Source organism: Amborella trichopoda, chromosome 13, assembly GCF_054954075.1.
Source record: "Amborella trichopoda isolate Santa Cruz 75 chromosome 13, AtrichopodaSantaCruz75HAP2 v2.0, whole genome shotgun sequence".
NCBI lineage: Eukaryota > Viridiplantae > Streptophyta > Magnoliopsida > Amborellales > Amborellaceae > Amborella > Amborella trichopoda.
Window position 1 is genome coordinate 24,629,831 of NC_142348.1, and position 25,992 is coordinate 24,655,822.

Sequence of the window (25,992 nt, forward strand, 5' to 3'; positions counted from 1 at the left end):
GTTGCATTCACACCAAACATGTCGCCATGACACAATGAGACCCAAACATTGGCAAGAGATTTCTTCAAAATTGAGCACTAGGGACCAAGGGTACGCAGCAGTGCCAAAGGCCCAGCAAATTACATTCTTTGAGTCACCTTCGATTACAAAGGTTGAAGACCAATTGCGATCGAAGAGTTTGAGGCCTTTTAGGAGGGCTTGGGCCTCATCCGAGTGGAAGTCAAAGTCACCAATAGGTTTAGAGAAGGAGGCAAGGATAGTGCCTTCATGGTTCCTGAACAGACCGCTTATTCCCGCTGGACCCGGGTTGCCTAGGGAGCAACCGTCAAAGTTAAGCTTGATGGAATCACGATCAGGTGCCTTCATGGTTACCGGAATTTACATATTCCATTGGAAATAGAATTAATCATAAAAATCTGACATATTATTTAATTTCTTAGGATAAACAAGCAGTCATAATATGGCAATCTGCCATGAGATCATAATAGGTAACTAATGATTAATGAGGGGGAATGAACGATTATCGTCTATGCTTGCAGATGACTGATATGAAAAATGGAATCTAATGTGAAAGAAATGATAAGCTCATACCCATATCAACCAGCGTAGAGACTGAGCACCTTTGGCTAGAACACTGCTATCCAGTTCTTCCCATGATTCCTCCTCTACAACCTCCAAACTTGGCTTTAAAAACTTCAAGCATCTCCATGCTGTAAAATCACTTCTGTGACTGCCTCTGCAATTCTCACAGTAAGGTTTACTAAGTTAATTGAATGAGCTACAACCTACCATTAGAAATTAAGAAAATGAAAGAAAGTGAAACAATCAGCACCACCAAGATGTCTGTGAATATGTTTGCAGATAAATATGTGATATTTCAATCTCAGAAACTGGATTCAAGAATTGTCATTTGTCAAGGCCCATAACAGCCTTCCATACTTGACAGTTACCAACAGTTTCATATCGGACCTTAAAGGATTTTGCTACTCATGAATTGAAACCTGGAGCAACGATAATAGTAACATAACAAAGAATTTTTGAAGAGTACATACCCACAACGCAATATCTCCAATCTATGGCACTGGAACAGAAGGTGTGAAACAGCATCTGCAGTTATTTTGTCACATTGACTGCACAAATGAAAAAGAAAAAACTAAAGTAACAACAACCCAAGTCAAAGGTGACTCTGGAACTCTGCCCTAATAAACTGAAAGCTGTAATCCAATTGTAATAAATTTGCCATTAGAAAATCAAAGAATAATAATAGTTCATGGTAATTTCCAAAAGCAAAATCAACATACAACCATTTAACAAATACATGAGATATTGTTCCCAGACCAGTCTTCTTTTGCACCATTTTGTTTACAACTCCAGCCTCACTTCTAGGAGGGACTGGAAATGATTAACATGTTATATTGAGATGGCAAATGCATAACTAAAGGTCATCAAGATTTAGGATGGGTGCCAAAGAGAAGGTTTTTGGCAACCATCTATGGGAAATTGGACTATTGTGGCTTCCTTCAACAATATATGCACCAAGAAATCTAGGAATCACAGAGAAGATGTTAGATTGGTTTACCAGAAGAAGACAGATTCCCCCTTGGAACATGGGATGTGATTTTGCCGCCATTAATCTTTCGCAGGCAAACAAAATCTGCAACCTAGCATAAAATACTTTTTGAGTTTGTAGGAGGAATGAGCTGGTTGGCTTGTCTTTTGGGTCTTGCGGCCTTTTAAGGCCTTACCACTTGTATTATTACCCCATGTTGGTTGGAAACTGTGGGCAAGTCCCAACGCAGCAGAAACACAAAAAGATTTAAAAAAAAATGAGAATCAGATAAAATTACATACCTTTGGAAGTCCAATCGCCCTTTTGTGGACCTCCTCTTACTTTTTGCTCTTGTGGCTACTCCTTTTTAAGGGTCGAGAGTTTGATGCTCGCAACCTCCGGTCAACCTCCTTGATTACAATAACCAACAGGGTTACCTCACAAAGCAAGTCACGGCCCTCAATGGAGATGGCCCGAGAGTTCTTACAAAATTGTATGGTTAAATTTCTTTTTCCCTATAGAGAAAAGTGGGAAAAAGATGGTTTGATGGGGCGGTAGAAAGAGGGACCTAGAGACGGGTGTACCACTTTGGCTGGTAAGTGATCTCTATAAAAAATAATCTCCTCTCTTTCTAAATTCTCTAATATAGAGACGCCCCCTTTCAAGATTCCCTACTCTGGATAGTTATCTTTTCAACCTAGAAATCCATCCAAATCCAAGATCTAGGTTCATATTTTCAATTCTAACAAGATTCTCTCAAAATATGCTATCCAGAAAATAACTATCCTAATCTTGTAGAATTCCTTTTTCAGAGGAAGATGCCGCACATAAAATTAGAATTAGGTGGGCAAAGTGGAGATATGTAACCGGAGTTTTATGTGATCACCGCATAGTTCTATAGAACAGTTGTGATACCAGCTTTGCTTTATGGGACAAAATGTTTGGCGGTCAAGAAACAACATATCCATAGGATGAATGTAGCTGAGATGAGGATGTTGAGATGGATAATTGGCAAGACAGGAAGGGATAGAATTCAAGATAAATACATTAGGGAGAACCTAAATGGGCTGGCTAGTGTGGCACTAACCAAGTACAATACCTGTTAGGAGGTGTGAGCTAGCTCATGTGGAAGGGCTAAAAAGGGCAAGAGGTAGTCCAAAAATAACGTGGTTGGAAGTAATCCAAAAAGATATTGGGATTTATGGCCTCACTGAGTGTATAATAGAGCAGACTCGCGGACATGATTCGTGCAGCTGACCCCAATTAATTAAGAAAAGGCTATGATGATGACGATTAGGGAGAACTTACGTGTGGCTCCAACAGGCGATAAGATGAAAGAGAGAGTAGACTTTGTGGGCTAGCCATGTACAGCATAGACCCAGCACAACACCTGTTAGGAGGTGCAAGTCGGTTCAAGTGGAAGGCTAAAACACGACAAGGGATAGGTCTAAAAGGGCATGGTTGGAAGTAGTGAGAAAAGATATGGGGACTTATGGCCTCATTAAGGGTATGATCCTTGATAGAACATAATGGCAAACCAAGATTCGTATAGCAAACTCCAAATAGTCGGGAAAAGGTTCTGATGATAATTTATGGACCATAAATCTTTTTCTCTCTCACTTGGTGCACTCATTCTTTTCTTTCACTGTGATTTCGTACCTTCGTTAAATGGAGCTCCCCCCTTTTAACCTCTTATCATGTGGGCCATGTTTTCCCCTCTACTTTATGTAATACATTACTTCTTTGTCTTTATTCTCATGTGGTTTAATAGCTTTAATGGTCTTCCATCTATTAAAGAAGAGCATGCTCACTACCTTCTTTTGATGTGGCATTTCCTCTTTAATATTTGTTATTTTATTACTCATCTTTTTCTCTCCCTTACCCAAGTGGGGTGAAAGCTTTTTATAATTCTTTAATTATGGGGGCATTAAGAAAGGGGCTATTTTACTCTCTCCCTCTCTCTCAACAATATGAGAAAAACTCTATCTTTTGTTTCTGGACATTGTCTCGTTTACCTCTCTTGTTGGAAATATACAACAAGCACAAGATGCAGAGAAGAACGGATAGGAGAGACAGACTATGGCATTGGGCTTGACGAAATTTCTCTCTCTCTAATGTTCCATCTCCATTGAGTATGTAACTTTTGATATTTAAAGAGAGAATGGCGATTAGAGAAAATCAAGAGAGATAAGGAAAAAATACACATATTTGGTACTCTATTTTGTGCGGGAATGTTCAAGACCTTTCTTATATCATCCATTGATCAATACACATTTAATTGGATCATTTCTTGTATCATCCATTGATCCGATCAAAGTAAATTTATTCCGGCATTTCATGCCCAATCGATGTCTTACGGGTGAAATTACTGATTAGAGATCATAAAAAAGATCATAAACATAAAGTCAAATAATTCCGTAAGAAAAATAAAAATTTTAAATATAAGAAATCCAAAAACAAAAAGAAAGACCTAAGAATATGTTGGAATTACAAAGAAAAGGGTCATTATAACACTACAGCGTAAGCCCGACGGCCTATATTGAATCTAGGACAATCCAATTACATTTTTTACTTGAATTTTAATTTTTTTTTTACGAATCCAAATCACTTGAAATTATGAGCGTCTATTCTTTAAAAGAAGAATCAAATAAAAACATCAAAAAGGCAATTCACAAAAAATAAATTGACCAATATCCCCAAAAACTTTCAAGGGTATTTTGATCAATTTATATTTTGCTAATTACTTTTTAATATTTTTATTATGTGCACCTTGCAGAAAAGAATGGACACCTCAAATTTTATGTGATTTGGATTTATAAAAAAATATTAAAATTATATTATAAAATGAGGTTGTGATCGTCAGATCGGCCCAGATTCAATAAGGGTCGTTGAGCTAACACTATAGTTGTTAGCTAGTGGGCTAACCTTATTTATATATATATATATATATATATATATTGTACAGGACTTGAGTGTGCAACTCAGAGACTCAAAAATATTATATTTGTATCCTGGAGTTGTACTAGTTGGAACCGTTGCGCTTCGAAATTTTATCGAGACGAGGCATTTAACACTCCAAAAAAAACAAGTTCACTCATGCCTCCAAATCCCCTAATTTTGATCTCAGCGACTCCTTACTAAATATCGAGGTCAATTGACCACTGTAGGGCCCAGTTATATGGGAGTTTTGTTCCACCATGGTGAATAGCCACTAGGTGGTGAATGGTCACCGTGGTGAGGTCCTACCTATGGGGTGAGAACCCCAAATAACAAATAGGGAAGACATGCTAAAGTAGCACAATCAAGTCTCCAATTCTTAACCTAGTCACCAGATCTATGAAGGCACTCAAGGTCACTTGGTGACGGGCAATTATCGACGGTATAACAAGAGGCAAGGAATATCGTATGCACCTCAATATGAGTAATAACGGCACGTGTGACTCATGTCACACTATGAGTTGAACTACATGATGTAAATGATAAATAATACAAGATACTATATCAGATTTCACCAAACATGTCTCAATTAAGTCACATTCGTGTGTCTTGTCGCAAGCAATGCATCAAGTGGGATGCTAATTGGAGCGTGTTGACGCACAACAGAGAGTCTATTACCACCCTACGCAGGGGAATTTATGTCAAGAAAACCTCTTTCTTCTCAATGACATTTCACACAAGATAATTTTTTATCTCCAAGTGCTTTCACTTATTGTGATACTTTGGATTCTTTATAGAAGCTAGTGTTGTCGAGTTGTTACAACACACGGCAACAGGCTCTCTAGCACTTGATCCGACCCCTAACATTGCAAGAACCTCTTAGGCCATCAGCCCTCCTGCAAATGCTACACAATAAGGAATGTCCTTCGCCTCTAAGGAAGTCAATAGCAAACACGTCTGCTTCTTATTATACCGGAAAAGCGCTCCCACTCCAAGCATAAAAAAATATCCTAGAGCGACCATAGCCATGGAACTAATCTCTTGGGACATTGTGGCAATCCAATTGGCTACAACAAAGAATTGCAGTGCTTTCCTGATAAAGACCTGATTCATCCTCATTAATGGAGATACATGTTAGGCATTCCCCTTCAATCTCAAAATGTCTATGGGGAACTCTGTCACTTGCACTCCTTTGATGCTTGAGAATGAATGGTGGTTCATTCCCGCTATTCTTGACGACTATAGGAATACTCACACTATAGCCCTTTAGTAGAGGAATCGCTTCACCATTCCCTATTTAAGATCCCACCGACCTCCCAGTGCTTAAGTACTTCGACAAAATGAAGTTGACATCATGAGATTCCACCCATTTCAAAATCATAGATTAGGATATACCTTTGAAGTAACATATCATATGAAAGGACATTCCATGGACCTTTAATTTAGATTACTAGTCATATGGGATGTGATAGACCAAGTTTTCTACTGGTCCACAACTCATAAGAGGTTTTAAGCACATGTTTTGAAGGAATTCTAGTAAAAATGTACATAACAGTCAACAAAGCATCTCCCAAACAAAAGGTCAATACGATATGTGTTTCTGCCATCATGGAACTCCCTTGTAAATTAGGGAAAAATTCCTTCCTTTTGCGATACCATTTTGATGCTGAGCATAGGATATCGTTTCTTGCGGAACCTATCCCTTGATCCGCATTGGACTTACCAAACAGTTAAGGGTGTACTTGTATCCCCCATCACTTCTAAGAACTTGACTTACTGTCCTTGACTGAATCTCAAACCCCCTACGTAAATCTCTTGAAGCAATCAACCAAGGAAAGAGAAAACAACCAATCTATCAAGGTGGGGTGCCCCTGGGAGGCCTTGGCGCCGCCCCAAGCAGATTGGACGTCGCCTAAGCGGGCTCCCAATGCTTAGACCAGGGCGTCCGCCTAGGTTTTGCCCTTGCCCAACGGTAGAAAATGTCGAGCATTTCCACAAAAATTCCTCCTTAATAAGGGAAGAAAAGAGGCTTAGGTGTGTTTCCAACCTCCCTTAAGTAATTTTTTTCTTTTGAATATTACCTTAAAATAATTTTAGAGGCATTGAAACCCAAAAAATTTAGAAAAACAACCATAAATTTTGGATTTTTTTTTATCAAAGAATTTTTCCAAGTTTGAATCATCTCAAACTTTGTCTCTTTTATATGAAGCATTGTGGAACACAAAAAAGTAATAAGGGTTATTTTAAGGTGATTTAAAGGTTCATACTCATCCAAAACATTGCAGATCGAAGATCGCACAAGGTTCGTTCTTATCTCTGCATTTGATATTTCTTAATTTCTCCAAAAGTCTACAACAGGTTCTAATTGGAGTGGAGATTCAAGATGGAAATATGGTTTTTGCTCGGGACAAAATGACAACAAAATCCATTGCAATTTTTGTTGTAATTAATTTAAATAACACTTCATTAGTACTAAGGGGGATATTGCCCCATGTAAGGAGGTCCTAAGAGAAGTTAGGAAGGAGATTCTTGAGAATATGGATGCTGAAAAAGGGAAGAAGGAAGAAAAAGAGGAGAGTATCGTAGAGTTGAGGGAAGGGGTGAATATCTATGGGGACAATGGGAGTGATGATGATGATGACGGAGGGGAAATAAAAGTGGGTTCCTCTCAAAGTTCAATGAGAGGCTTGTAGATGAAGAAGCCTTGTATGAAGGAGCCAATGGATGCCTTTGCCCCCCAATCCCAACGATGCAGTTGAGAAATAGAAAAAGCAAGTTACGATCAAAAATAGGTTCAAGACAGAAGTTCACTATATTCATCGGTTGTTTATCAGGCAGGTATTGCCCTTAATGCATCTCACTTAAGTAGCTTTTATACAATATTGGAAGCAATTTTGGACCAGCGTTGAAGGGCCCAATCCTTATAAGCTTAAGAAGCCACTGCTTCATAAGCAAGGTTTAGAAAAACATTGGGCGGTCCCTAGGAGCCCCGCAGGGGGGGGGGCGGGGTTGTCTCGAGTGCCCAGCACCCAAGCGAGCTACCCAGAACCTCAGGTGCCCAGAGGTTTGAAACATGCACATATATGCATATATGTGCTTTCTAAACGCACATATATGCCTATGCGTATTTATACATTTATCTCTATTCTAACCACCTTTTTTATGCAAATTTGTGTGTGAATGTTGACACTTTCAAATCACTAAAACTTTTGCTTAAATATTTAAAAAAGTGAAAAAAAGAAGAAGAAACAAAACAAGTACATGATGCACTAGTCCTTTAGTGTCCATGCAGCATGCTCAGTAGTCCATATTTCAAACAATCATGCTTATGGACTCCAAGTGTCCAATGAGACCAAATACCAATACAAAATGATGCTGTAAAAAAATGGCATGCAAATGAAAAGAAAGAGATCTCTAATTATTCAATATTTTCGATGTCTTATGCTCAATTTTTCGATTGTCTAACAAGCTCAGAATTACCCCAAAGATCTTTGTAAGAACTTCATTTGGACCTTAAAATTTATTGCAATAATATATTTCAAAATTTCGCATTCCCAAAACATAGAAATATCCAACAAAATCCAAAAAAAATCGCATTTCCAAAAGAGTCACATTAAGATATGGTACGGCTCAGTGTTCCAAAAAGCGAACCACCCAGCGCCTAGGCGGATCTGGGAGCCTGGGCACATCACCCAAGCCTAGGTGCCCAAAAAAAGCGGTGGTCCTTGGGCGCCCGCCTACAAGCCCAGGAAACCGCCAAGGCGGCCGCCTAGGCCCCAGACTTGGGCGGAGCCCAGGTCCAGCGCCCCACCCAGAGGCAGAAATTGCTTTCGGTGGGGGTATTTTTTGTCCATTTTTTTTTTATGGGTTTTAGGTCCATTTGAAACCTAAAACTTATTGGAGCCCATTTAAGAGAGAGAAAGCCCCCAAAAAACTAGTTTTTCGTGATTTCTTTGAGATCGAAGGGTTCCTCAAAGTTATGAGAAATTGATCAAAACATCACCCATTGATATTAGACTTAATTTTTTATGTTTTATAAATCTATTGGGGGGTTTTTTAGAAGATTTTGAGTCCTTAGAAGCATCTTTGAGGTGGAAGTTTGAAGATTGAGCAATCAAACTCAAAGTAAGTGATTTTTTTTTTATTGCTTGTATAAATTGCATTATTTTGAGATGTCTTCTTTGAGATCTCATAGGAGTGGCGATCCCGGTTGGGAATATGGCTACAACCTAGATCCTAATGATAAACATTGTATAAGATGCAATTTTTTTGAGAAAGATACAAAAGGGGCATAAAATGGTTCAAGAAACATCTTGCTAGTATCAGGGGGGACGTTGCCCCATGTAAAAAGACAGCTGATGTTGTTAAAGAAGAAATAACCAATTTTTTTAATATGGTAAAAATGAAAAAAGATGAGAGATTTGCCTCCATAGCAGAGATTAGGTCTGGGGCTTGGGTCAATTATGATGATGATGATGATAGTGATGAGGATGGGATTGGGGAGGAATGTCAAGAGGTAGAAGTCGAACAATCATTTAGTGGAAAGGGAAAGGGAGTCGTAATTTTTTATGGTTCTAGTTCTGGGAGTAAGAAGCCTCGGGTTATGGGCCCTATGGATAGTTTTTAGCCTTGGTCTGACCTTGAGGTTGCAGGAGAGAAAACAAAGAAGCAAACCATCATTGAAAATAGAATGACAAAGGAAGAGTGAGAGAGAGCTACTTATTATCTTGCTACATGATTTTATGAGGCGAGCATTGCTTTCAATACCGCTCGCTTAAGCAACTTCTATGCCGCGGTAGAGACAATTGGCCAATTTGGGCCTGGGATGAAACCCCCAACCCCAGCTTTCAGAGCTTCTTTTGAAAAAGGCGGTGACTGTCACGAAGGAAGCTGTAGAAGTTAAGAAAGATGCATGGGCTCAATATGGGGTATCTATTATGACTGATGCTTGGAGTGATAAGAAGAGAAGAAGTCAGATGAATTTGCTTATGAATTGTCCTTTAGGGACTGTTTTTTTGAGGTCTATTGATGCCTCTGATCATATCCATGATGCTCATTACATATTCCAAGTTTTAGAGAAGGGAATGAAGGAGGTTGGGGAGCATCATGTTGTACAGGTTGTCAAGACAATGTTGCTCCTAATGTTGTTGCAGCTAATTTGTTGCGCATAGCTTATCCTAAAATCTTTTAGACAATATGTGCAGCACATTATCTAGACGTCATGCTTGAGGCTCTTGGCGGTTTAACCGAGATATCAGGTGCAGTGAAGAAGGCAAAGTCAATTACAAATTTCATTTATGGCCACCATCCCACCCTCAGCATGATGCGTAGATTTACAAGGAAGACAGAGATTGTGAAGCCTGGGGTCACAAGATTTGCGACCTGGTACTTATGCCTAGATAACATACATTCGAGGAGAGTGCAGTTAAGGAAATGTTTACCTCGGATGACTGGAGAGTATGCAAGTGGTCCAAGGATCAAGTTGGGAAAAAGGTGACAGATATTATCCTTTCTAAGGCTTTTTGGCGAGAGGTGAAGGGCCGCTCTTAAGGTATTTTTTCCTCTTGTCAAAGTCCTTCGCATGATAGTGACAAGCCTTATATGGGCTATATATATGAGGCCATGGAGAAATACAAGAAAGAGAGCTCAAAATTTTGATGATGATGAGAACTGTTATAACCCTGTTTGGGAGATTATTGATGAGAAGTGAGATACGCAGCTACATCGGCCATTGCATGCAGCTGGTTATTATTTGAACCCAGCATTGTTTTATGTTGACAAAGATATACACACAAATGATACAATTATGATTGGATTTAATAAGTCTGTAGATGTGCTAGTCCTTGATCCTGATATCCAAGATATTATATGCACTGATGAGCTGATAAATTACAAGTGCTCATTAAAGTCTTTTGGGAGTCTAATGGCAATGAGGTAAAGGGCCAAAATTGATCCAAGAAGTAATAATATTCTTAAGCTCATCAAGTTCACATAATCAAGTTTCTTTTATATATCTATTATTTATTTATGATTTTATTCTATATCTTTGCAGCCAATTGGTGGAGCCAACATGGGTGTAGTTCTCCAAATTTACAAAAGTTGATCATTCAGATCTTAAACCTAACCACTTCCTCATCCGGTTGTCAGCGCAATTGGAGTGCTTTTGAAGGGGTAAGGTCGTAAAGGTAATTTGTATAATTGTATTAATAATACATGAACCATAGACTTTAATTAGTTTCATTTGATTTTGTTAGATTCATACAAAGAGAAGGAACAAGCTTGAATCAAAGAGGTTTAATGACCTAGTCTATGTCAAGTGTAATCGATTCTTGAAGGACATGTTTGATAAGAGAGACCCCATTAGATCAACAAATATGGACAACGCTATGGAGCGGTTAGTTGATGATGATGAGTCGAGGGGTATGAAGGATTGACATGGGACATGGTTATAGATGCTTCAGGGACATCAGCTGAGCTTCTTAGGGCCACTAGATCTTCTGCACAGAGAACGAGGGTGGAGGAAGAAAAGGCAGATTCAGAAGAGACAGATGAGGACGACTAATATGTCGACGAGGATGACAATTCCGATGAATATGATACCAATGCAGCAAACCCTAATTTTTCTGATGATGAACGATGAATGTCGAATAATTATTAAACTTTGAACTTTGATTGAACTATGAATGGTAAATTTTAAGTTTTAATTGGATATGGATTATGGACTGACTTATGGTTACTTATGGAGTGTGTGCTAATTTGTACTATACTTTGAATTCTGATGTGCCCCAAATACCTAATTCTTATATTTTATACAATATATAACTGTAGAATCCTTTTTGGATTCAACTGGGCTGCCCAGATTCTAGGCGCAAAATGGCCCCAAACATGCAAAAAAAAAATGTCGTTTTTATGAATGTTACTAAGCACCCACCTAGCTTGCTAGGGCGAACGCCTAAGAACTTCCGCTCGGGAAGGCTTGCCCAAGCCTAGGCGAGACAACCTCCTAGGCACTGAGCAAGCTGTTTTTTCAAACAATAACATAAGGAGGTACAATTCACAAAGGAGTGCCCCAAACCCACAAGGATGCGAGCATCCAATACAGGATCACAGGATCATGATTATGACAGGTACATGGAGTGATGTGAACAAAAGTGTAATGAACATAAAGGTGAATTGTCCGTTAAGGACACGAATTCTAAAGTTTATTGATGCATTTGATAATGTACAGGATGCACAATTCCTTTTTACTTTAATTGACAAGTTCAATGAGGTTGGGGAAGAGAATGGTATTCAAGTGGTAATTGATAATGCTACAGAAAATATGGTTATTCCGAATTTATTGGACTAAAAGCGGCCTTGTTAACTTTTGAACTCCATGTTTAGCAAAGTGCATAGACCTATGCTTAAGGCTATTAGTGAACTACACACTTCTTAAGGCTACAGTCGTGACAATGTTCATATATAGTCACACCATTGCCTTCAGCATGATGCACAAGATCACTTAGAAGAGCGATATAGCAAGGGCTGGGGTAACCGGATTTGCCACTTCTTTTCTAAGTTTACAAAGAATATTGCAGAAGAGAAAGCAATTGAGTTTGATGTTAACTTTAGAAGAGTTATCTAGATGTAAGTGGCCTAGATGTGCTAAAGGGGAAAGGGCATGTGACAGTGTGTTTAAGAGTTTGTCAAGTGGGTAGTCTACTACGTTAAAGTCTTTCTACCCTTAGTGAATTTTAAAAATAGGTTAATGGTGACGTGAAGCCCATTATGGGCTCTAAATATGATGCACTAGATGGAAGTAGCAAAGGCTTTGGTCAATGATGAGAGTACGTATTGCTCAATATGGGAGATAATAGATTACAAAATGGGATAGGCAGCTTCATCAGCCCAGAAATTGTGTCGGCCATATGTCTTGATAGCCATACAGCACCCAACTTCGAAGGGCAGGAGTGGCATATTTAGCCAACCGACCCTTTTTCTTAGGCAGCTTCATCAGTCATTACCTGAAATTGTACTATTTGAGGTTTTGAACCTGAAGTTCTTCTGCACAAACTTAGGTATTGAGAAAAAGGATGCAATTATGGAAGGCTTTGCCGTTAATGAATGTCTTGAGAGGCTAGATCAACACAATGATATCCAAGATAAGATATATGCTAACGAGTTACTTTTGTATAAGTGTACTTTGAAATCATTTGTGAAGGAAATGGTGGTGAGACCAAGGACTAAATCAAATGTAGGTAATTTCCGTAGTATTTATTAATTTTGCATAGTTTCATATGAATTTAGATATTAAATTTGGAGTTCATTTGATATGGTAAAAATTTAAGACTATCATAGATTTAGTGATTCATATTATTAGGGTATTATCTTAGTTTTATAAGTCTGAATTGTGGCTCATATATTTTACTACAGTTCCACACAAAAGCAAGAACCAGCTTGAGAAAAAGAGGCTCAATAATTTAGTCTTTGTCAAGCATAATCTGATGCTATAGATGAGCATTTTTAAGATCCCAAAGAGAGATCCCATTTCATCCAAAGACTTGGATGATGCCAAAAGAGTGGTTGGTTGAAGATCCTTCGTGAGGTTTGACCTGGGATATGGTCGAGGAAGTTTAGGACCAGCTTCCACCCATAGGAGGGCTAATGACCACCACTACTAGTACACAAAGGAGGAGGAAAGAGAGGTGAGGAAGAGGAGGCCGATTCACAAGAAACTGAGGAGGACCATTATGTTGAAGAAGATGACGATTCTAATGATGGTTTGGAATCGGATGGAGGAGACAGGAATGAAGCCAATGATTATGAAGAAATTGATGATAATGATTGAAATATAAATCCTACTAATTTTCTTTTCATCTTTTGTCCATTTTTATGACATCCTAGTCATCATTAAATTGTGGGTTTGAACTCAGTTTTCTTTTCATATGTGGCCGGTCTTCCAACATTGAAGCAAGTCGAAGCCGACTTATCCCTTGGAGCACAACACTTGCCTCACCATCTCATGGAATTCTAGCCCTTTGCATCCTCAACCTTCATTTCCTCTTTCATTTTGGGATTCTAGCCTCAGAGCCAAACTGGCAAGGCGATTCTTACACCAAGTTCTCTCCTTTATAGAACCATGGCCCCCAAGTCTAGTCCAACCATATCCAAACTTAAACGATTCAGATGGATCCATCACTTCACAAAAACAAGAGATCATCAATGAAATTAACTTTTTTTGTTTTTCGAGGAATTGCCCGGCACCATTCAGCCAATTTCCTTCACACCTCCCACACCTAGTGACACCAAAATAATTAAATAGAAAATTGTAATTAGGGAGGTAAGTCAGCAATGAGGAGATTGCCTCTACCCTCATGAACCTCAGCACAAATAAATCTCCCCACTCAAATAGTTCCCAACCCAATTTTTCCACAAACCGTGGCATATAATGAGTGATGAAATATGGCTAACCATCAATCCATCATAGCTCTCTCCATCTTAACTCCATCATGAGATCTCTTAGATCAACATTTATCACCTTCATTCTAAAGAAAATAGGTGCAATTTCTGTGATTGCTTCTAAACCGATAGACCTTTGTAATCTGCATTAGAAGATTTTCAAAATCATTGCTAATTAGTTATATCAGTGCAAAAGCTAGATTGATCATCAATCAATACAAGATGCCTTTGCCAAAACAGAGGCATATTCAAGCAAGCTATTGTTGGCCATGAAATTGTTCACAGCCTGTGCAATGAACAACTAGAGAATGCGTTTTGTTTTAAGATAGATCTTCAAAAGGACTAAGTTAATTGAAAATCCCTCAATTAACTAAACTGATGTCTTTCTTTGGAGAAACCTTTAACAATTGCATACGAATGTGTTTCACCTCCCCTGGATTTTCTGTTATCATCAATGACTCATTTGGAGCTTCCAAAGGCAAGAATGGAACAGGACAAGACAACACGCACTTTCCCTACTTATTTCTCATCGCTCTGGAGTGCTTTAGAAACCTCCTTACTAAAGAAACTAAGGGTCTGTTTGGGCACCAGGAGATGCCTCTCCAAGATGATTAGCGATCTCAGACGTTTGGCTCACAAAAATGCAGCAGACATACATCTCGCTGAGAGAAGCGTCTCCTTATTTTGGGGCCAAAAATGAGACCACACCTCCTCAAAAAAAGGTGGAATATGAATCCCCAAAAGAACCGCTTGCCAAGCTCTCTCTCTCTCTCACCTCTATTAATATTTTGTGCTTTTAATTTAGGGCATTTCTCTTTTATTGTTGATTTTTCTAGTTTAGGATTTTTTTTGAGAGGGGGGGCGGGAGCCGGGGCCAGGGGTGGGGTTGGTTTAGCTGGTTTGCTGTTGGTTTAGGGTTCTATTTCTAATTTGATTTTGGGTTTTTATAACTGATTTTAGCCCCTTCTCTTTTGCTCAGTTTGCTGATTTCTAGCAGTAACTCTATATTACTTGGGATAACATGTTCCCTTACACTGGTTAGCCAAGTAGTTAGGGTGCTTTGATAGAAGAGGCAAGTAATTATTTTCATAGATCAGGAGTGTAGGTCTATCCTCCTCCTGGTGGTTAGTCTAGAAGTGTTACATTGAATACCTACAGTTTCCCCCTTTTCCGGGCACCCAGAAAGCACATTGATCATGTGATCCAAGACTTTGGGTGGCTAACACAACAGAATGGTTGGTCTTTAGAGCATCCTCCTCAGTTGTGGATCTGACGAACTTAGTAATGGAGACAAAATCCCAGCCAACAGGTTTGATCCCATTTTAGAGTCAGACTGTGTTGTACTCTGATGAGTCCATTTGGGCCAAAAAATATTTCCTTACATGATTAAGCACTAAGCTTATTTTCTCTTTGCAATTCATTTTTGCATTTATTTTTTTGTCAGTAAACATTATTCTTTCTTCATGTTTTTATCTGTTATCTATAAAAATTATTTTATTTATCAAAATAAAAATAAATAAAGGTCTCATTATTCTGAGATCTGGTTTCCTGTTCCAAACCTTATATCGAGAGCTTTCAGATTGGGACAGATGCCTGGGACCCTTTCCAAGCCAACATTGCTGACAGCAGACCCCGAAATATCCAATAGCTCCCATGAGGTGTCTGCTAGGGCAATGAGGCTGTAATCATCTAGTAACTTCCTTCTCCTTGAGATGCTCAATATTGCCATCTGCAGTTCATGAGACATCAAACAAGATGAGGTTGTGATTTTTAAGCCACAAATAAATTTAGAAGACCAGAAGCACATTCCAGATGTTTACTTGTTTACAAGAAACACAAATATATCATTTTATAAACCAGAATCATAGCGAGTTGCAAGATAGAAAGAGACTCCAGCAAACAATAAAAACACAGTTACATGACTCATCAAACGAACAAAACGCAAGGCTATGACTCCAAACACAAGCCCATACTCATCAAAGGAACAAAACACAGTTACAAGACAATCAGAAGTGCTTCCCGAAAATAAAGTAATCATATATGCCATAATTGCACTGCAGTGACCAACAAAACTCCCATAAAGTAACTATTCAAACAGTTAAAACACAGTTACAAGTCTCATTAAAGGAGAAAATACAAGGCAATAACTCCTACTGCAAGGTACTCATCGAAGGAATAAACCACAGTTGCAAGACAATCAGAAGTGTTTCTCGAAAATAAAGGAACCATATATACGCAATGATTGCACTGCAGGGACAAACAAAACCCCACAAATATACGCAATGATTGCACGGCAGGGACAAACAAAACCCCACAAAGCAAGAACCTCATGAAGCATACATAACCTAGATCTTCAACAGATATAGAAAATCATTGGGAAGAATATTCTATTTTTCCCTCTTTTCTTTCTTTTTCTTATTTCTGTTGGGTGGGTGTAAACTTGTATGTATGAGGGATAAACTTCAACTGTCCATTTCTATTTTTTTGGAGAGTAACGTCATCTCTCCATTTCTTTCACAGAATCTTGAGTACGTTGTCACGTTACTTGTTCCTCATATATTGGTTTAAGGGCAATCTGACACACGAAAACATGGTGTTTCTGCTCAAACTAAATTCCCACTCATGTGCCAACCTTACTATAAAAGTTTAAGGGCCTCTACATGTAATATATTTATTAAAGAAAGCGCGACTTCTTTTTTACAAAAAGTCCAAATTAGTCATGACCAAAAGATAAATGCCTTGTAGTGATAGTCCACTACCAACAAGTGAGATGAAATTAGGGCTACTGCTCAACTGTCTGTATGCCGTAGGCATCTTTAACTTCCTGGTGGAGCAGTGTGGCCAGCTTTAAGTTTTCATAAAATGACTGGCAAGTAATCAAGGCACATGTTGGCTTCTTTTCTGGCTTCTCAATAGAAACTTACACTCTTTCATCAGCATTAAAGGTATTACCTTGTTGATCTCCCTGAAAAAGTACTACATATTGGCTTTGCCATCATGCTTCATTTTGTTTTCATATTGCCCAGATCTACACAGAAAAAATAAGAGAATAATTGGCAACATACACCATACCTGGCTATTGTATTTCTACCACATAAAAAAGTGACTAGGCACAACGAGTCACAAATATGGTGCTTTCATTCACACAAGCAAATTTATACAGCTGGGTGCTTCCCAACCTGCAAATTGGCTCGTGAACAAAACCCCTATGAGGCTATAAAGCTCTAGTTGAAAAATATAAAATATTAAATCTACACTTATCAACAAGTATTTGATGGTGGAAGGGGAATGAAGGGAAGAAAGAAACAGAGGTGTGTGTGAGAGAGAGAGAGAGGAGAATGACATGACCCATTTTTTTGGAATCCACCATATGTTTATATTATTAAAGATTACACACAGTATCTTGGTGTGACTTTATAAATCACACATAACCCTATTGAATCAATTATTCCATTTATGTCCCTAACTTACAATTGTACATTGAATACATGACATATAGAATCAATTATTCTATTTAAGTCCCTACCTTACTGCTGTACTTTCGACACTTCCCCTCAATATGGAGCACAGACATCAATTATGCCCAGCTTGAGAACACTATTTTGCAGTCTGTCACAGACAACTATTTTGTTGAAGATATCTTCCAAATGATCTCTTGATTTTTCACATGAGTACAAATAATTCTGGCTGCAAGTTTTTCCCTTGTGAAAAAATAATATACCTCAATATGCTTTGTTCTATCATGAAAAACAAGGTTCTTAACAATGTGAATAACTGCTTCATTGTCAAAATAAAGGGTCATAGGTAACTGAACTTTAACTCCCGGATCAGCCAAGATAGTTTCCACCCACATGACTTCACATGTTCCATGTGCTATAGCTCTATATTCAACTTCAACACTTGGTTTGGCCACATTTAGTTTTTTTACTCTTCCATGAAACCAAAATTCCTATCAACAAGGTACAATAGCCTGTAATTGGCCTTTTATCAATCTGTGAACCAGCCCAATCTGCCTCAGTGTAGATTGCAACACCCATATGACCATGAGTAATAAACAACAACCCTCTACTAGTAGATGACTTTAGATACTTTAGGATATAGTTGACATCTAAATAAGGTTTTTGAGGGGCATGCATGAATACTAACTACATAAACCGCATAAGATATATCTGGCTGCATAATTGTGAGACATGTAACGCCCAATAACCTTTGCTATTGACAAGAATCCTTCAGTAACTCTCCCATCTGTTCATGAAGTCTATGATTGGTTCGCATAGGTGTATCCATTGATTTGGCACCCAACATTCCAGTTTGTTGTAACAGATTTAGCACATACTTCCTCCGGGAAATAGTTATTCCCTTCGTTGATCTTAACATTTCAATATCCAGAAAATATCTCAGTGGACCCGAATCTTTTATTTCAAACACTTAGGTAACATTTAAGTTTTTTGATGAGTGCCAAGCTATCCCGTCACTAAAATATTATTTACAATATGAGTGTTATAATCCCAACATTATTCTCCTCACAAATAGTTTATGATCAACTTGACTCCTTCTAAATACAATTTTTACTAAGGCTTAATTGTATTTGTCAAAACCAAGCTCTCAATGATAGTTTAAGTCCACATATTGCCTTTTTCAATCTGCACACCCTTCCTATCTCCAATTGAAGTTGAAAACCTAAAGGCATGGGCATACACTCTTCCTCATGAAGATCCCTACATAAAAAGGCATTTTTCACATCTAGCTGATGCAAGGACCAAGATTTTTTTGCAGCCAATAAGTGCATGATTCTAAACAGTATTTAAGTTTGCCACAGGGGCAAAAAGCTCTTTGTAATCTATACCATGAGTAAAACCTTTTGCAACCAACCTAGCATAGTATTCGTCAATCATGTCATCCGCCTCGTATTTCACTGTAAACACCCATTTGCATCCTAACACCTTTCCTTTATGAAGCTTACGGATCTCCCAAGTATTGCTCTTTTCAAGAACTTGCCGTACCTCCCACATTACAGCCTTCAATTGAGGTTGTGATAGAGCCTTTGTTACATGGGATGGAATGCTAACGGTAGGCAAAAGATGATAGAAAGCATGATAAGAAGGTGACATATCATTATATGTGATGATGCACAAAGTGCATCAAGTGGACAGGGTGGCATGTATCTTCCATGGGAGCAGCAGATTCCTCCTAACTCTTGTGTATAATTTGAGGGATGTAAACCCTAGGAGGGCTACTACGAAGAACAATAAGGGCAAGAATTGCTTAGGATGATTTTCAAATTATTTTAATGGCTTTTATTTTCATTTATTCTATGGACATTTAATGTCTGATCATTAAGTAATAATATTTAAGAGGTGTGTGGGGCTATGGACAGCCATTCACGTAACTTTTCAGAATGAAAAAGACAGAAAGCTTGGGCTTTTGGGAGCTCTAATTGTGCTTTAATAAGAAACCCTAGGCTCCTATTTTGATGCTTGTGCTTGGCCTGCAATTTGCTGATATTGGTGGTCTCTAAAAAGTTTCCCACATCAATTTCGTGTGGGAGCCCAAGTTTCTTCAACAACAAGACCAGAGAACTATAACCAAGTCTAGGGTGTTTTGTTGATTTTGGGCCATGTTTTGCTAATTTCATCCAAAAGTTTACTGATCTCAACTCAAGGTTTGCCAAATTTTGCCAATAACTTGTTGATTTCTGCTATATAATATTGATTATCTAGGCTTGTGATTTCGGTGAACCCATAGCCGCGAGAAGGCACTAAGGAAAGGGAGCTCTCCTAGATATTGCCCATGACCCCAGAGAAGAGGCGATTGAAGACCTCAAAAGGCAAGTCCAGCAGCTTACACAGAAGTGTGCGGACATCACTCATGGGCAAGATGGGATTTATTTGCCCACGAAGAAGCCAAATTTAATCTCTTTCACCATCCCGCTCCTGGCGTGAAGTCAAGTGATACAGACAGCAATGGAAGGCCTAGACACCAGGGAGGCACCAATCTACAGTTTTCGACATGAAGGTTGATATTCCTGATTTTGACAGTAATCCTCAACCCAAGGGGTTTATAGATTGGTTAAATACTGTAAGAAGGGTTCTTGATTACAAGGAAGTTCTCAAAAATAAAAAAGTAAAAATTGTTACTATAAAATTGAAGAAGGGTGCCTTGGCATGGTAGGAAAAAACTTAGGTCTAGAAGGGAAAGAATGGCAAAGCCAAAAATTAATGCCAAGGAGATGATGAAAAAGAAATTAAAGGAAAAATACCGACATGAAAATCATCTACAATCCCTTTATCATAAGATGAATAACCTTCATCAAGGAGAAAAGAGTATAGAAGAGTACAACAATGAATTTCATCAGTTGATGGCTCGATGTGACGTTGTTGAAAAAGAGGAACAGTCCCTAGCTCATTAAGTAGGAGGGGCAAAGAACACCTATACAAGATGTGGTGGTCATATAATGTTACTGGACTTTAGATGAAGCTTACAACCTTGCAGCTAAAGTGGGCTGCAGCCTAGGCAGTACAACTGCCAGCATAAGCGAATGTAGAGAAAAGAGTGGGAATTTGGTAGCTCGACAAACCTCATAGCCTGTTAGTTCATCCAAACATTAGGATATTGCGAGTGTTGGGGGCAGTTCTAGTAGCCTAAATAGCCCAAAAACCAACATTATTTAAGTGCTTCTAAGTATTTGGGAATCAGCCACGTCTCCTCTCAAGGCCCCAACAGAACATTTGTAAGAGATTTTTGTGATGTCATCCCCAATGAGCTTCCTTAGGGATTACAACCTATGAGGGACATCCAATATCACATAGACCTTGAACAAGGTCTAGCCTACTGAACAAGGCTGCATACAGAATGAGATTAAAGGAGCATGAAAAATTGTAGAGACAAGTAAAAAGCTTCAATAGAAGGGGTTCATTCGAGAGAGCATGAGTCCATGCACTATCCCAGCCTCATTGACACCTCAAGAGGATGGGACTTGGCACATGCACGTGGACAGTAAGTCTATTAACAAGATAACACTCAAGTACCGCCTCAATTCCGCATCTCAAAAATATCTCGGATATGCTAGCTGGTGTTACTATGCTTTCGAATGAAGATTTGAGAAGTGGATACCATCAGAACCGTACTTGTCCAGGAGATGCATGGAAGACAGTGTTCAAAACATGAGAGAGCCTTTACAAGTGGTTGGTGATGCCACTTGGCCTCTCCAACGCTTCTAGTATTTTTATGACGGTGATTAAAGGTCTTCAAACCTCTAATGGGTAAATTTGCGGTGGTCTACTTTGATGATATTCTAGTATACAGCACAAGTGAGCAAGTGCATACGGAGCACTTGCGATTGGCATTTGACTTGTTACCGGAAAAGCAGATGTAGGCGAATCTTAAAAAGTGCGAGTTAATGACAAACAACTTAATATTTCTTAGTTATGTTGTCTCGGTTAAGGGCATTAAAGTTGAACAGAAAAAGGTAGCAGCCATCAACGATTAGCCTACTACAGTGCTTGATGTTCGCAGTTTTCATGGATTGGCTACTTTATACAAGAGGTTCGTCAGGGGCTTCAGTTCAATCATAGAAATTATCACAGATTGCTTAAGAAGGGGGTGTTTGCATCAAATGATAAGGCCAAGAAGAGTTTTCAGTTGGTGCAATGTTAAGTTCAAAGGGGAGTCCTATTGCCTTCTTCAATGACACCCAGCACCGATATTCCACATATGATGTGGAGTTTTATGCTATTATTCAAGCCTCAAGACATTGGTACCAATATGTGATCCAAAGGGAGCTTCTTTTGTTCTTAGATCATGAAGCGCTGAAATATATTAGTGGGCAACATAAACTAAATCAATAACATGCTCCGTGGGTAGCCTATTTGCAGGAGTTTACTTTCGTCATTCAGCATAAGGCAGGGAATCAAAACAGAGTGGCAGACACCTTGAGTAGAAAATCGGCCTAGTCGGCTACCATGCCGAATGCTATTACTGTGTTAACTTCAAGGAGATATTCGTTTGGTGCCATGATAGAGTTAGTGGGGATTTTCTTATTCTAAGACAAATCTCTCTTTAAAGGATTATAGTTGCAAGTTCCCCTAGAGAGACCCTTGCAATAGAACTTCATGAAGGAGGTATTGGCGGACATTTTAGTTAAGATGAAGCCATAGCATTGGAGTCAAGTATTAGTTGCCAAAATTGAAGAGGGATATTATGCAGTTTGTCAAGAAAATGTCGTAAGTATCAGCTCATTTAGGGGCAACAATAAAATATATCACTCTCACACAAAGGGCAGCGGGCTAGGGCTTTATTCTCCACTTCCGATTCCCAATGCATCTTAGGAAAATGTTGGCATGGATTTCATGCTAGGACTTCCACGGTTCTCAACAAGGTATGGATTCTATATTTGTGACTCATTTTATGGCTTGCAAGAAGACCTTGGATGCCACGCATGTTGCAAATTTATACTTCAGAAAGATAGTGAGTTTGCATGATGTTCTGAAAATGATAACTTCATATGAGGATACTAAGTTTCCCAGCCATTTTGGGGGAATTTTGTAGAAGAAATTGGATACTCGATTGTCGTTCAGTAGTGCCTATCATGCACAGACAAATGGGCAGACTGAACTGGCAAATCTTGGAAATCTTCTTCGAAGTATTGTGAGGAAAAAGAAGAAACAGTGGGATCTAGCATTGCCTCAAGCCAAGTTTGCCTATAACAGTGCTCATAGCAAGTCAACTGGTAAGATTTCGCTCGAGGTGGTATATAGGAAGAACTGAATCCATTAGCTTGACTTCGTTCCTATCTAGACTAATGGAAGGGACATGCTACTGCTTCTTTTTTATAATGAAGGGTCATGCTACTGTTGACGAGTTGGTTGAGCAGAAGAAAGGTATCCCACAGGCAAATACAACAAGTTGAATTACCACACGATAGGGTTGTTTACGGTTTGAAGATGGGCAGCAACGCATACAAGGTCGTTTTGCCTTCAATATGGAGACTTCGGATATCTTCAACATTACTGATTTGTCTGAGTATCTTGGGCTAGGGATAGATGAAGATGAAGGTTCCAAGTCGAGGGTGAGTTCTCCTCAACCCAAAGGAGAATGATGATGCACAAACCACATCAAGTGGACATGTCAAGTATCTTCTATGGGAGCAGCAGATTCCTCTCAACTCTTGTGCAGTGTTTTAAAATGCAGGATGCAGACCCCATGCTGTCAACAGCCAATGGGGTGACATGACTTGATCTGGTCAATCAAAAAAAACAAATGCAATTTTTTCCAGCTTAAACTCTTTCCATCACACATATAATAGACCCTGAACAACAAAAATATGATCTATTATTTTACACAATGAAAGATTTATAGAGACAAGAAGGATTTTTAAATTATTAAATATAGATTCTAGGGAAATACATAGAATTATCATCATTTGTATCATTTCTCTCCTATTTTCATGGACCAAAGAAAAGTAAAAAGAATGCACAGGCATAAATTATTTGCAAAAGAAAATGATTGGACCTATCACTTATCAAGGAATGATGACCTCACACAATAGAATCCTCTTAAAATGGGAAGAATGAATGCTAAAGACGTGCAACTTGAAAATCTAAGCTTGGATATTCAAATGGCTTCGATAATCAAGTACTCACCTTGATGTCTGGTGGAAAGATCGAAGAAACCTCACATAGATCAACAATGATATCCTCCAAATGTTTGCCAAGAACTCCAAGACATAAGGCAACTAGACTTCTAGGTCTCTTGCTTCCAGTATGTAACCCTGCAATGAATAATGTAGAGACTACATATTAAGATGTTATTAATAACTTATCCAGTTTTAGCCTCTGTCCATACTGATCCCTCAAAAGAAAAATGAAAAACACTGATAGAAGTAAAAGAAACTTATTCTATAGTAACTACAAGAAACACAAAGTTTTAGAGAATAATGGGCATTCATTCAAAAGAGAAATAAATGCAAATTGCAGGAATAATAAACATCCTAGAAAGGGCAAGGAAAGTGCAAAGCAAGAGAAGTTTTATGTCTGTGTTGTACTCAAGACTTTGAAATTTCTGACCTAAGCATAACGAAAAAAAAATAACATGAGAAATCTGATGCATCAAACACAGAAGCATAGATTGTGTTAGAGAAGCACTGGAATAACGAGACATATCATCGTGACAAAACTTCATTTTGTCAATATTCTGACTATAGAAACCTAGCCATACATGCACCAATCAAAACGAATATCTAGTATGACATGGCTAACGCATCTCAAATTCCAAATTAGCCACTCTCAAGAGCTGAATAGACTCAGGAATTTTAGGATTACATCTATCATATGCTAAATAATTTACATGACCTAAAACTGCTGCTATATGGAAGCACCCCCATCAGCATCAATGAGACCAAACTATGAAAATGACAAAATGATTCAATTGGATTTTTTTATCTATAACAAAATTCCAAAATGGAAAACAAATGCAAGCGTTGTTCATAAAGGTAAAAGGGTCACCGCCCATCTTGAACCACTAGGAATTTCTTTTTGTCTCCATGATTGGCTAGTGACATTAAGACAATCCTTTTCAATAATGGAAGCCTAACTGAAATGTTTAAACATTAAACCTCTGAGCAGCTCTTTGCTTCTGCAAACCCAATCACAAATGCACAAAGGCCTTGGGAAAAACTTACAGATTTTCCCCCTCTCCATCCTGAATAAGACCACCAAATAGAAGACAGAATGCCCTACCAGTAAAGAGCAAATTATGCCTAGGAAAGTGAAATGCCATGCTAGCAACACCCAGGCCAGAAAGGAATTTTCTCCTTTTCTTTGCTTTTTTTCCTTTGTTTTTTTTTATGTGTGTTTGTGTTTAGGGGAGAGGGGTTTGTTTTTCTTGTGGCAATAGCCGACTTTGGAAAAGGCCCTCTAAAGGCACAGCGTTGACCTATTGCCACTCAGAAATACCAAGAAAGGACCATACCTGTGAGGCAAACTGGAAACGTAGTAAAAGGTGGTTGACCGTTTCTCCATGTATGCACATGATATAGCAGTTTGAAAGAAGGATGCCTCTATTTTTATTGCGTCAGACGGTCAAAGGATTGTTGGATTCAGCAAGCCAATTTAATGCGTGCAACTTTGACAAGGCAGGGATGGACCAGACTCTTCGGACAATTAATGGTTCACGAGCCAGTGCTGTGAAGTGAGGACTCTTTAGGAGGAGGATACAGAGAAGGCACCTGCTGAGGTGGGGCACCAAATAATCTCAGCCGCCTCTAAAGGGGATGAAGTGGCTTCTTAGAGCCTCCAAATTCACCTCTTCATCATCCCAATTATGACAAAAGAGAGGAGCTCAAACTTGTTATGCCCCCTCCCATGCCCGCAGAGCGCCCCCCAGCACCCTACAAAAACTGTTCCACACCATGTGCAACACGGGTTACATAGAAAGTGGACCTCCAAGTCTGTTGGTTAAGCTACAAGCTCTCAAAAATCTGGTTTCTTCACCTGACTTGGCAATGAAATGAACATGGTATGAGTAGAGGAATGGCGAAGAAAATTGATACCCTTCCATGAGCCTGATGTCCGAGACGTAGATGGTCTTCTAGGAAACCTTCATGAAGGTTCCGTTGCATAACTATGGTTGGATGATGGATAAGCCAAATGTGGTCAAGGTGCACTGTGAACCACCACCATTTCCCTAGCTTGATACACTCTTTACCTCCTGATCCCCTGACCAAATGGCTCCTTGAGTTAGCAAGCCTTTTACCAGTTCAGCAAATGGAATTCATGTAGGTCTCTAGGCGTGCTCCAGAGGAACTAACGCATATTCATGTTTTTTTAGTCAGTCATGTTTTTCTTATTATGCTCATAGTCTTATGAATCAAGGACATGTAGAAAATGGGAATGCTTTAAAGGGTGGCTTTAATGTGCGTAAGACAACCTTCCAGGAATAAGAATAAGCTTTTCCATGATGCCGACCTTCTTTGGGACCTTCCTATAATCAATGCCATTGAGCTTTATTGGGTTTACCTACACATTAGTGAAGACCAATACATTTGTTCCAAAAAATTGTCCTATATCCTT

At 38.8% G+C, this 25,992-nt stretch overlaps 1 protein-coding gene and 1 non-coding gene across 2 annotated transcripts; both read right to left on the reverse strand.

The window, feature by feature from the left end:
- Positions 1-237: 237 nt before the first annotated feature.
- Positions 238-23,718, reverse strand: LOC110008506 (uncharacterized). Its single transcript, XM_088857079.1, has 5 exons — positions 23,566-23,718; positions 15,484-15,653; positions 1,053-1,130; positions 592-736; positions 238-311 (listed from the first exon to the last, which is right to left on the reverse strand). The coding sequence occupies exons 2-5, from the start codon at positions 15,651-15,653 to the stop codon at positions 288-290; spliced, it is 417 nt and encodes a 138-aa protein (XP_088713205.1). The 5' UTR covers positions 23,566-23,718; the 3' UTR covers positions 238-287.
- Positions 12,337-12,464, reverse strand: LOC148779127 (U11 spliceosomal RNA). Its single transcript, XR_016048723.1, has one exon. It is a non-coding gene; the product is annotated as a U11 spliceosomal RNA (small nuclear RNA).
- Positions 23,719-25,992: the final 2,274 nt, after the last annotated feature.

Bases quoted from the DNA above. Each gene is read 5' to 3' on its own strand.
- LOC110008506 (XM_088857079.1), bottom strand. From the start codon at position 15,653: ATGGCAATATTGAGCATCTCAAGGAGAAGGAAGTTACTAGATGATTAC. The intron at 737-1,052 runs GTATGTACTCTT...TGAGAATTGCAG, and splicing joins TTGGAGATATTGCGTTGTGG to AGGCAGTCACAGAAGTGATT. The intron at 312-591 runs GTATGAGCTTAT...GTTGCTCCCTAG, and splicing joins CTCTACGCTGGTTGATATGG to GCAACCCGGGTCCAGCGGGA.